The sequence below is a fragment of the Lethenteron reissneri genome, chromosome 22 (genome assembly GCF_015708825.2).
Source record: "Lethenteron reissneri isolate LAM-NWPU_2019-01 chromosome 22, ASM1570882v1, whole genome shotgun sequence".
Lineage (NCBI taxonomy): Eukaryota > Metazoa > Chordata > Hyperoartia > Petromyzontiformes > Petromyzontidae > Lethenteron > Lethenteron reissneri.
Genome location: NC_083800.1, coordinates 6394053 through 6406419, shown reverse-complemented (window position 1 = coordinate 6406419; position 12367 = coordinate 6394053). Strand labels below are relative to the sequence as shown.

At 45.3% G+C, this 12367-nt stretch overlaps 1 protein-coding gene across 1 annotated transcript in view; it reads left to right on the top strand.

Moving 5' to 3' along the window:
* Nucleotides 1–10390, top strand: part of PDCD11 (programmed cell death 11) — a 42003-nt gene extending 31613 nt beyond the window's left edge. Inside the window, 2 exon segments of the mRNA XM_061556470.1 lie at nt 3880–4045; nt 7771–10390. Coding sequence (XP_061412454.1) covers nt 3880–4045; nt 7771–7945 — 341 coding nt within the window. The 3' untranslated portion in view covers nt 7946–10390.
* Nucleotides 10391–12367: the final 1977 nt, after the last annotated feature.

Below are 12367 nucleotides of genomic sequence, written 5' to 3'. Positions count from 1 at the left end.
CCCTGGAGGTTGAAATACATCGCGGTGCCCTCATTTGTATACTGATTTGTTCACCATGAACCGTAGATTGTTGGCGGGTGAGGGCGGCGTCCTTTCTTGCAGAGGGGGACTGAGAGCATTTGACATCACTCAGAGAAGCATTCTGGCTCAATGGTCCATGACTTGATTGCAACAAACCAGCTTTTACTTGCTTATTGTCGTGAGTCACGACATGACAGCAGATCTGAGCATTGTTAGTTTTAATTGCCAACATTCCTTAGGAGTTTTGTTTATGTTAGAAAACAAAAAATAACCCTTTAACACACACTAAAACATGTTTTTGCATATTGTATATTTACAAATCCTATGGTTTTCTAGGCAAGTTGAAATCTTCACTTGACAAATTTGGCCTGCGCCACGCCATGTGCATCTTTCTTCTGGCTTTGCAATTTTGTACGTCCTTGTGAATTAGATATTTGCTTATAAAAGCTGATGCAGCAGCAACTGCAGCTTGTTTTCAGATGAGATGTTGACACTTCCATGTGTTGAAGGTTATTAATGATTGTCGTTTTTTGTTGACCTAATGATTTATTTTTTCGTGAGGCCTTGATATGAGCACAGGGAATGCAAACGTTATGTGCATGGGTGTATTTAGTGGGGTACAGCTGGTGCATCTACCAGTCATCTCACTCAGCCAACTCATGGTACCTGGGTCTGTCTTGGAGGCCTATCAGCGAGCCTTCGACACTTCACGTGGCCTCAGAGTGCACCTGGCCTGGCACAGGCGGTCACCATCACTTAGTGGCGAATGGCGGCTATTGGGATTAAGTGCCCTCATTTCCTGTACCATCAACTAAATGCGCGACTTTCAGTTCTACTTTTAGTCCTCTCATCAGATGCACTTCATGCAACTATGTAAGCCACAGTTATTGGAATCCTGGTTTTTAGTATCTATTTCTGCTGTAGGGCTACGCTTACGTCAACTTGGACTAAACTGCATGTGGGTTACCACAACCACCACCCCTCGTGATTTTCCATTCTCATCTGAATGCTCATTGACAGTTCTCTTTGCTTCGGGCTTTAAAGGAGCCACTTTTTCCGACATACAAAGAAACAATTCACCCCCCCCCCCCTCCATGCAGCTTTAATTTATCGTTTTATAATCAATGTTAAACTAACGAGTAAGTAATGGTTTTATTGGTGCATTTGTGTGTGTTTGGCATGGGTTCGCATGCCATCGAGTGACCTCAACCAAAGGGTCCTTGGCAGAGGTAGAAAACACAATCCGAACCGCTTGCTCAGAGCACTTGTGGGGAAGGGGAGGGGGTTCTTTGGCACCGCACGTCACACAATGGCAGGAAAGCCTTCAAATCCCCCATCATCAGCTCGACCGCCGCGCTCAGTTTCTACCGGCAGCGCTCGGTTTCTACCGGCAGCAGCAAAGCTCGCAGTGTCATCGGCAAAAATCGCCGCTGGCAGCGAACGGTAAACAATGCCGCCAAGGCGCGTAGCGTTTCTTAAAATAATCTCTTGGGTTGTTTTTTTTGCGCGCGTTTGCTTCTGTTCTTGGAACTTGACGGCGACGGCTATAACAACGCGAGCAACGTGCCTGGGGTCTCAATTGGCGCCGTGTCCATTGCTGCCGCTGCTGCTCCTGCTCTAGTGTAGTGTTACTGTACACGACGAGCCGAGGTGGCGGGGACCGCCCCTGTGCAAAAGCCCGGCAAAATATTTGCGGGCGCGTTGTGGTTATAACGCACGGGTCTTTGTGGGGAAGGAGGAAAAAAAAAGCAATGCTGCATGATTGAACATGCGACTGGATGCATTGTACTGGTTGAAACAAGGAGGACGAGTACCACGTGCTTTGGTGTAGATTTATTTTTGCTCGACTTATTAGGATTAAATCCATTGATAGCAGGGGAGGGGAGAGGCCTTCATTCAGCAATGGTTTGATCGTCGCTGATACGATAATAACCGTGTGTCAGCATTAACTGGTAACGTTTAACCAGGCTTTTCTAAATTCATCATCCCAAAATAGGTCATTGTGTGCGCTTTGGTTTCTGCATCCACATGAAACAAGGCAGCCATTTGGAATGGCTTGGGAGGATTCTCCCTTTGCTCTTATGATCTTCAATGCATTTGTTTAGTTTTGCCGGTAGAACCTTTGGCATGTGCACTAAGTCTTATTTTTACTGGTTGTGAAGGTATTTCCTTTTTCCTAAACTAATTTGTGTTCATTATTATTGGTAGTAGGTAAATAAAGCAAACAAAACCGTGCAAATAAAACCGATAAAGCCAAAGAATACAAAAGCAGATGTCAAAATTGAGACAAAGAATCCATTCTTTACTCGATTTGCTGGTTGAGTGACTCATTGCAAGCTACCATCTCGCCATCAGTCTGTTGTTGGGTGGTCTGTAAGGCATGATGAGGTCGCCTTGCGGAGGTTGTGATGTCGTGGGCGTTCACAGGGAGCAGTGTGGCTCGTAACTGGCAGTTCTTCCCCCCTCTAATTTTTGCTATTGGGTAAAAAGAGAACTTTCAAATCTTGATATTAAAATAAATACAAGCGCCAGCCAATACACTTTCCTATTCTTTGGGTCTTTCGGTAAAGCCACGTAGATAGAAAAATAATAAAATAATAACAATATGACGACGTTTCGATTGCAACACAAGCAATCGTCATCAGGTGAAAAATATAGCAGGAGCGCTGCTAAGGCAGAGTGTGAAAAGGTTTCGGTTTTATAACACCCTGCCTTAGTGCTCCGCCATATTTTTTTCCTGCCTCAGAAACTCTCCCGCTATATTTTTCACCTGATGACGATTGCTTGTGTTGCGATCGAAACGTCGTGATATTGTTATTATTTTATTAATTTTCTATCTACGTGGCTTTACCGAAAGACCCTAAAAATATGAATTCCTGCAGTCACGAAAGTCAATATTTAATAGACTTTCCGAAAGTCACGAATAGACATGGAGGGCTTCCGTTTGATATCAATATTATGTTTGTAGGTATATTGGGTGGATAAACAATGTATATTTGCAGAACGGAAGAAATTAACAAACAGGTTGTGGCTGTGAAAATCACCGTATGAAATGTATCACATTTACATTCAGCTGCTTTACAAGTGTGTGCTTTTCTTCCACTTGATTGTACATGACCATTTGTCAGTCCACTGCTGAATGTGTGCCTTGCCGCCCTTTCACGGCACGTGGGGGGCTCTTTGACCATACTCCGCCGTCGTCCTGGTCAGTGCGTGTCGGTGAAGGTGGGGAGCTTCGACAATGAGAGTCTACAAGCCCAGCGCAATCATATTTTTGTACCACCCTCCACGTTGGGCCGCAAGCCCTTTGACAACCTGTTTGTGCACCGTGGCCACCCATCCACACACTATCCAGGCTCAAATCTGTTTAGCTCCCAAGGTCTCAATGGTTCGGGCGCATGGAGACTGATTTATCCTGGTGTGGTCTGGGACTGTTTTTGTTGTTGTTTAGCTGCCTTGCCCCACTACCTTGCATTTCACGTCGAAAAATTGTCAGGAATACATGTACTTAGACAAATTTACTTATATACTTTATTTATGTATTAATGTATTTTTCATGTCTTGCTAACCTCTTTACTCTTTTGCACTCATGTATCGTTTTTTTGGTTTTTTTTGTATTGTTTTGCTGTAACTTGCTGACCTACCCCGACTGAACATCTGTGAAAAAGAGCTTCTTAGCTCATCAGATTCCTCCGGTCTAAATCAAGATTTCTGATTCCGATCGGTGCCCCTGTTTAGATCGTCTTCAATGACGATTCTTCCTAAAGTGCACATTGCTGTGTTGCTTGAACTGTTATTTATTAATGCTGTCTTCTGTCCACCCACTCACCTCCCACCCCCTCCCTGAACCTGACCCAGACGTGGACGTGATCGTGAAGTTCGCGCAGCTCGATTTCCGCTCGGGTGACGTGGAGCACGGAGTGGCCGTGTTTGAGAGCACGCTGAGCAGCTACCCGAAGCGCACGGACATCTGGTCCATCTACATTGACATGCTGGCCAAGCATGGCACCGCACAGCAGATCCGGCAAGTGATTAACATGAGCGCCCTCCTCTCACACACACACCGCTCACCGGCACGCGCAGAGATAGAATGCTTTGTTCCAGCGTGCAAGCGCCCAAGCTGTCGGGAAATAATTTTCAGCCATGGTGTATCGACGGCTGGATGAAGGCCTTCCCAGGCCATTACCGTTCCTCGCAGTCCAGTGCTGTTACCTCTTTCGTCTCCTGCAGCTGAACTGATTTCAGGCTCCATCTCTGCAGTGGTTGTTTCTTGGATGCGTTCTCATCTTTGTGGCTGCCGTTCTTTCACAAGCCTGGTCCGTCGGGCGTCATCTCTTCTCGCAATGTGTTCCGCCCAATCCCATTTTGCTTTTAGGCGTTGTCAATGTCATGTCTGTGTCTTTTTCCTGATCCATTTGTCTGTGTCTCCATGCAATTCCCAGCATGTTCTTCTCCATGCGTCTTTGTCCACTGTTCTGCTTTTGTGTTCCGTTTATCAGTGTCCATGTTTCTGATTCCTATGCCAGAGCCAGCAGTATGCACTGATTTAAAACTCTTTTCTTAAGACACATTAGTATGCTACTTGGCATTATCATGTAAATAAACTAAAAACATCATGATGCGCAGTCATGATTGATTGTGGGTATCAAATAAGGCAGGGGGTTGTCCCTCTGCAAAAAAGTTTAATTACATTTCAGTCCATCGGCCTGTCTGACAGCATTTGTGTATGCAGAATAATTCTGCACTGCTTCAGTCGGGCCATTAGTTCGCCATTCATGATGCTGTTAACCCTTTACTGTCCCGATGACGTCCGTGTACGTCATCGGGACAGAACCGGAAGAAGAAAAATAAATAACTATCAGTTCCGAGGCTCCCACAAGGCCATGCGGGGGAGGGCGTGTGTGGCACAGTTTGGAGCCAGCTATCATAGAGTGCGGTCGTGTAGCTGCAGTTCCCTGCCGTGAGTAAAATGGCTTTAAAAACAACGGCGCTACGCCTCTCTAAATAAAATGTACGCTGAACCGCTTGTGCGTTCTGAGATTCAGTGGTGAACGGGACACCCATCCTGCAACTCGCATTTGTCTCGGAACGAGAAAAGGTGTTCGAAGCAATCATCTCTTTTTGCAAGGGAGTTGATTAAACGGGAGAATTGGGCTCCATAAGGACACGGGCGATCACGAGCGCAAGCGCAGATATAAACTGTGGGGAGTTTTACAGCGTGTTCCATTATTGGGTACACGTACCCTACTTTTACCTTGTGCTTATTTGGTGCGTACATACTCCTGCGAGTCGCTTCATTCCAAGAGCAAAAATTCTGAAACAAAAATGTTTAACGCAAGAATAATTTGAAAAGTAGGGTGTGCCCACCTAGATTACCTTCTTGTAAAACATTCACCTTTCATCATCGCCATTCATTATTTCGGTCTCTGTGATGGAGTTTCTTGATGATGGCATTAGCATCATTCCACACATCCGTGGTGACGATATGGGTGTGGGCTGCATTTGTGACATTGCACAGATTGGTTTTGGGTATGTGTAATATAATTTTATTGCAGTGGTGGCATCTTGCCAGTGACATTCAAGACTGCCCAGCGTGCATTTGTTTACTCGTCAGACTTTATTGACTGCAAAATCACGCACAGACCCCAAATGGCTTCCGAGATGGAGCGTCGCTGAGAGATTGCTGGGGTGGGCGGGTTAATCAGGGTCCAGTTATTCGAGTACACGGAACAAACGTGTTTGTTTTTGTGTTAGGAAACTCATCCCTGCAAAGTTGGTTTTGAGAAATATCTATAAATGATACTTTTAATATGTACGGCAGTTCCACAAACATGTTTTGTCGGTTACAGAGAGAACACGTAGACGGATCATTTTTATTTTACATAAAAAATGGCAATCGTGTAGATTTAGTTTCTGGGAACATGAAAACCTGAAATAATTGGACCAGATATTAATGTGTCTGTTTTCTTGTTCTGCGACTGATGTTTGTCGAATTGCATTACAGGACTTGTACATTGTTGACCTGCGTGTATACTAGTTCCTGCTTCATGCAGTCGCTGACGAGGGTAATCTAAATGCTTAAAATGCTGGCACGTTCAGCATAAATGAAAGGATGTATCAACACCGACATAACCACACAGACAAATAGCACTGTACAAATAGGTGCCTATGTAAACTTATAACATATTTAAATGTTACAGCACAAATCGTGACTAGATATTCAAATCCATAACTGATAATAAAAAAACATCATTACATAAATTGCCACGTCAGTGCAGTTCTTCAGTAATTGGTGGTTTTGCTATACGCATTGGCTGAGAGATTTTGTCATGCAATGCACGTTTTGTGTGTTACTGAGACTTTGTTTTCTGGCCTGCACTTATATGTCTCTGAGTTTTCACATCATATATATTTGAATTATTGTTACCATTTGGCAAACTGATGGGTTTCCCATGGTGTCAAAGTGGGCGTCTAATATGTGTGAGGCAGACTTGGCAGCAATGAGCGTTCGTGTCTGCACTCTACAGATAGGTCGTAATAATGACAGAGCCAATCTACAGTTGTCTCTTTGTCTCACCCACTGCCTGTCGGTTTGTCGCATTTGCTCAATTGACTTAAGAAAAGATATCAGTTCTTCAGGAAGCGCTGGTATTGCATAGTGCATTGGCTCAGAGCTTTGTCCATGCGGCGCACGTTTTTGTCCATTGTGTGATTAACTCCGCGAAACTGACGATGCACACGCTGTTTACGTTGGTCATCAAAATGTTGTGAACCCACGTGCCCATTTGCCATCGGTGTAGCTGGTGCTGCCACGTTCCTCATCGAGCATTTGAGCCATCCCCAGGATGTGAAAGTCACCCGTAGTGTGAGTCAACGTTGCAGGATAAGGTTTTGGGTCTGAGTAATGAGCCCTTCTGGTTTTAACACAGATGTGAGTGAAATGTATTTTAATGTGGAAAAGTGCAAAATGAACCTTGAGTCGTGAGTAACTTAGGTAATTACTGTATCATTTCTAGTGAATAACTCATTAACTACAGCCTTACATTTTAAGTGCAATGTTACTTTGAACTGCTCTGCAACAGCTTCCAAATCTGAGAGTTTCTTAATAAGTATCCTTCTAAAACATATTCTTTCAAAAACTCTTTATAATTTATATTCCAAAATAACAAGAACTGCATTTTAGTTTTGTGGTGCACGTTACATACCACCCCCTCACGCACCCCAAACATCACATGACCGCTCGTTCACATGCAGCAACATTGCAATGTGTGCTTTTAAGCACATATGGATGTCACTTGTAAATAATCCGTTCAAACGCCATTGAATGTCCCCCCCTCCCTCCACCTCCACCCCCCCCCCCTCCCGTCCATCCTGCAGTATAAATGGCTGCACCAAAGTTAGTCGATCGGCAAGTCGCGTGCCGTGGGGTGTAGCGGTGTGGGTACTCGCCACTTTCACGACATCTGGCCAGCGTGGAAGAGTAGGCCAAAAATACCATCCGGGGGGGGAGGCTGTCTAGAGCACCCTTGCTTCAGTGGAAGCCCATTCCGCCACCAGTTGCGTGAGCCAGCAATTTGCAGGGCCCACGCACCTTGACTCTGTACCTGGCTTAACCGTAAGAGCTGATGTTCGTGCTGTCGTACGTATGCATGTTGAACTTCTGTCGCACCGTACGTAGCCAACCGTGCTCTCATCGGAGGCGTAGCGATGTCATGACATTGTTGCGTGTGCGTCGTGTTCACCGTGCAGGGCCGTGTTCGAACGCGTCGTCCACATGAACTTCTCGCCCAAGCGGATGAAGTTCTTCTTCAAACGCTACTTGGACTACGAGCGCAAGCACGGCGATGCCGCGTCTGTGCAGCGCGTTCGGCAAAAGGCCCTGGAGTACGTGGAGGAGAAGAGCAGCGTCGGGGCGAAGCAGTAGCCTCCCCTCCCCCGTTGCCGTGTTGGGGGCGGGGGGTGTGCGGAGAAGGTCACGCAACTTTCTTTTTTTTTACGTAAATTATAGCATGACGAGCATATCTGTGCCAGCTCGTGCTGATTTGCCTTGGAGAAGGGGTGGGGGCAGTATGACATGGGGTTAACTCGGATAAGGTTGCGATATAAAAGTCATTTATATATATAATTACAAGGATGACCGTGTCAAATACGTTACAAGAAGTAACGCTTTCAAAGGCCGTTCCGAAAGATTTCCCCGCAGCGAATTTTCCAGAGCAGTGTTCACATTGTCGTCATGTAATATACGGTGTGTGTTGGTACCTTGCTGGTTTGTGGGTTCATAAAGAGATCTAAATAAAAGGCGATTTTTTTTCCCGAACACGAAGCCCTGTGTGCTGTTTAGATATGGAACAACGCGAGTCGGACAGCAGGAGCTCTGATCTTGCGCAGATTAAAAGGCCATTGTGGGTAATAAACATTTATTATTTTGGCTTGTATTAATATGAGTGTTACTTAACAGGCATTACTTTTTTTTTTTCTTCTTGGTTTTTTCGGTAAAGTCACGTAGAAGGGAAGTAATAAAATAATAAAAATAAAACAATAAAACAATTCTCACGACGTTTCAGCCACAGCGCAAGCAACCGTCCTCAGGTGAAAACCAGGTCCGTCGAGGCGACAGAGCCTTCTTATCCCGGAGCTTTTAAGCTCCGGGATAAGAAGGCTCAGAAGGCTCAGCTAATCGAGTCTCTCACCTTTCTGAAGAGATGCCGCGACTCTAAGACTCTGATCAGCGTGGTTGGCTACATACGGTGCGAAAGAAGTTCATCACACATACTTGAAGGGTTGTTTTCCCATACTTTACCTTTTCTGGTCAGTTTGATTTTGTGAAATGGCAAGATAATATAGGGTGAACTCATCCATCAATCAGTGATGTAAGCTACGACTGGGAATTTAACTCGGGGTGCCGGGAATCATAGTGCAGTGCACAAACCACTGCAACTGCACTTCCCTCTATTCTTGTAAACTTATCTGCCAGTTTTAATAATTAAGATTTTAAAAAGTGTACAAATTAACCTGTACAACTGTTCCACTTGCCCGCAGTTGTCCTTCCCCAACACCGATTTGTCTGTCCTCCACACCTCTAATTAGCACGATTGGCAAGGTACGGTGTGAAAGAAGTTCAACACGCAATGCTATGGGAACCTCATTTGCCAGTAAAATATGATAATTGGTTTTTTACCCTTCTATCTGGCAACAAAACTGACACCTTTTTACAAGGAGTCATGTTTGCATAGACCGCAATACCTGCAGTCATAATACAAACAAAAAACACAACTCTGATAATGTGCACTGTCCTTGAAGTTGATTGGTCCACACCCGAGACAGCTTTCCTTAGAGTCTAGTCTCAAGGACAGTGCACATTATCAGAGTTATGTTCTTTTGTTTGTATTATGACTGCAGGTATTGCGGTCTATGCAAACATGACTCCTTGTAAAAAGGTGTCAGTTTTGTTGCCAGATAGAAGGGTAAAAAACCAATTAGCACACGCAAAGCTTTCATGAATTCGGAATCTTGTGCTCCAGTGGTGTGACTGGTTTGGTGTTTCTCCTCTCGCCAGCATGGCAATGTGTTCATCGCCATGGTGCTTTGCGAAAACTGAGAATTACCAAAGGCTGTAATTATTAACGCGCGGAATTTACCCATTGTGGCGAGTGTTGCAATGCTAGTGTCATCAGGTCACCAAGCTTGGCTCGCTTATGCAACTGCTTACGGTTCGGCTTGTTACCTCTTTAATCGGCATTAACAGTGCTGTGTTTATAAAATCGGTTACAAAATGTCCTGCCATTGTTGCTGGGATCTTAAATAGGCCTGCTGATTGCTTTTAATAGCGGGATGTCATTCATTCTTAAATCTTTTTTTAAATGTTCAGATTTAAGCCAAAGCGCACAGCTGATATGATGTAAGGCTTCGGGGCAACTTGCTACGTGCAGCAGCATCTTATAGAGAACCTTTTGCCTAATGCCACGATATTGGACAAGGCTTCACTTGGTGTGAAGTTGTAATTGCAAATAAGTGCCTGGGAATAGTGTCATTTTAGTGCATTGCAGCTAATTATGAAACCCGCTGCTCTGTTTGAACACGATTAGGTCGTTCGATGAATCTCCGTGGCTGTAGATTTCCACTCAGTCGGGGCGGTTTCTCGGCTGTATCATTTTGCTGCACCCCCCCCCCCCCCCCCACAGCCTCACTGTCGTGTTGTTGAGATGTCGTTGGCCAGAAGTGCCGACCAATTACGTTGGAAAATGTTGAAAAATGCTCATCATGTTGAAGCGTAATTCCCTTTAAGTTGTATGCATAAACATAAATTAACGTTTGTAAATTCCTCAATTGTGGTTCTTAGTCACATTAAAGGATGTTATTTGTAAACAACCACCTTGCTTATTTTCGTTTTCATGTGCATTAAAATTGAAATCCTTAGAATCATAAGCCGATCCTGGTGTATGCCCGTGACAAATCATTGTTTTTTAATCTGGCTCTTTGTATTGAAGTTTCTCTCATCTCTTGTTCTAAACCACATCAAAGCTCCCGCGGTGAACGACCACGCGTTGCTTTGGTTCCATGCGGTTAAAAGTGGTTGGTGACTTTCAACTGGCATCCAGTTCTCATTTGCAGTTTTGAATCTTCGGCGTTAAAACTGCGAGCAGCCTTGGCCCCAATTCGAATCTGCCCGCTTATACGACACGGGTCTCCGGGCCAACTTTGGTGGGGTGCCCTGCCACCGGCCGCCTCTCCGATGTCACATATCGTGTGACAGGGTGACAGCGTGACAGCGTGACAGGGAGTGACATGCCGAGCAAAAGCGCCGCCAGTGTGCATCGGCTATGGCGCCCTCGCCCGCTGCTAGGCTAGGCTGTGTGCCAGCCGTGGTGGCTGGCGGCACACTGTTGCAGCACTTGCCAACTGGGCTTGTCAGGGCATTCTCACACTTTGGAGACTTGTGCTACTTTTGTGCTGGGTTGTGCAGTGCCTCCCCACCCCGTGCCTGCGTCACTGCCATCTCGTCCCAGTGCTTGTGGGTGTGTCTGCACGCACAGGGTAACTGTTGATGCAAGCTATACGGTAATCTGTGTAGATTGCTATTGCAGTATGAGGTGGCTGGTGAGTGAAATGTTTTGTAATCGTGAATGCGCACCCGTGTCACGTAATACGTCAAACTTGGGCACAAGCGAGAATTGCACAATTTAGCTTTCGGCATAAACCCAACTTTCCACGTGTACTTTTACCCAAATTCAGCTCAATGCTCTGCAGTTAGGAAGAAGGGAGCTTTTACAATTTTAGAAACTCAATATGAACCTTTGTCGATGCCTACGAAAACAACAAATATTTTAATGGGACCGTGGCTTTCAAGGGCATCCGCGATGTTCGTCGCTGGTCGCCCTTGGGCTGTTCGACAAGGATGAGACGCTCACGCGCCCGACGCGAATTAGCGGAGTCCAGTTTTGCGTTGAGACGAGGGAGGGAGAGGGGCATTGCAAATTACTCATTGCGTTCATCGACTCGTGCAGGCAAAAACTCGTTCGAAAATCCCCGCCTCTGCAGATTTCATACCCACCCACCCACACTCATGACAAATCGAGGGGCGGATATTTAATTGAGCAATATGAAGGAATGTAGCTTGCATTGGTGTTGCGCGCAGGCTTTTGTTCATTGCTGACAACGTTGGAATAATTGGGCGCGAGTCATTTTTTTTGACGTTTGAAGCCACAGCCCTATTGCATCAGCGGCACAATCACGGAAACTCGCTCGGCTGTTTGGATTTAGTACCGCTGGTTTAGATTAGCGGTCTTCTCGTATGCGTTTATTGTTGTTTGCCGATTACCAAAGTGGGCTTTCGTGGTGCGGAGCGATGAGCGTTATTTCGGAGGGTCGTTTCACGATCGATTGGTGATGGGGAAGGCGTTTCTTTTTTAAATCCTTTATATTAAGTTCGCGTGCTTGCTTGCTTGCTTAGGACCGTGCAAATCTTTCGGTCGTTTTTTAACCCACTTCCCGTGATCCAATCGAGCTGACATTTTGCACACAGACTCGTTGTGTCAGACAATTATTGTTCGTGAAAAAAAATTCCCAAAATTTTACACTTTTTAGGCAAAAAAAATGTATTTTACATATATTCAAATAGAACTAATTCATGGCTTTGGCTGAACGTCAGAGTGTAAGAGCCCAGAGCGTAACCCCTCCACATGCCGTGGTGGAGTAGCGCAGTTGGTAGCGCCCTCGCTTCCCATGCCAAAGGTCGCGGGATCGATCCCCGCGTCCTCCACAGGCGAATATATTTTTAAATCCTTTATATTAAGTTCGCTGCCACGCATATAAAGGATTTATAGTGAAAAACTTTGTTTTTACGGGT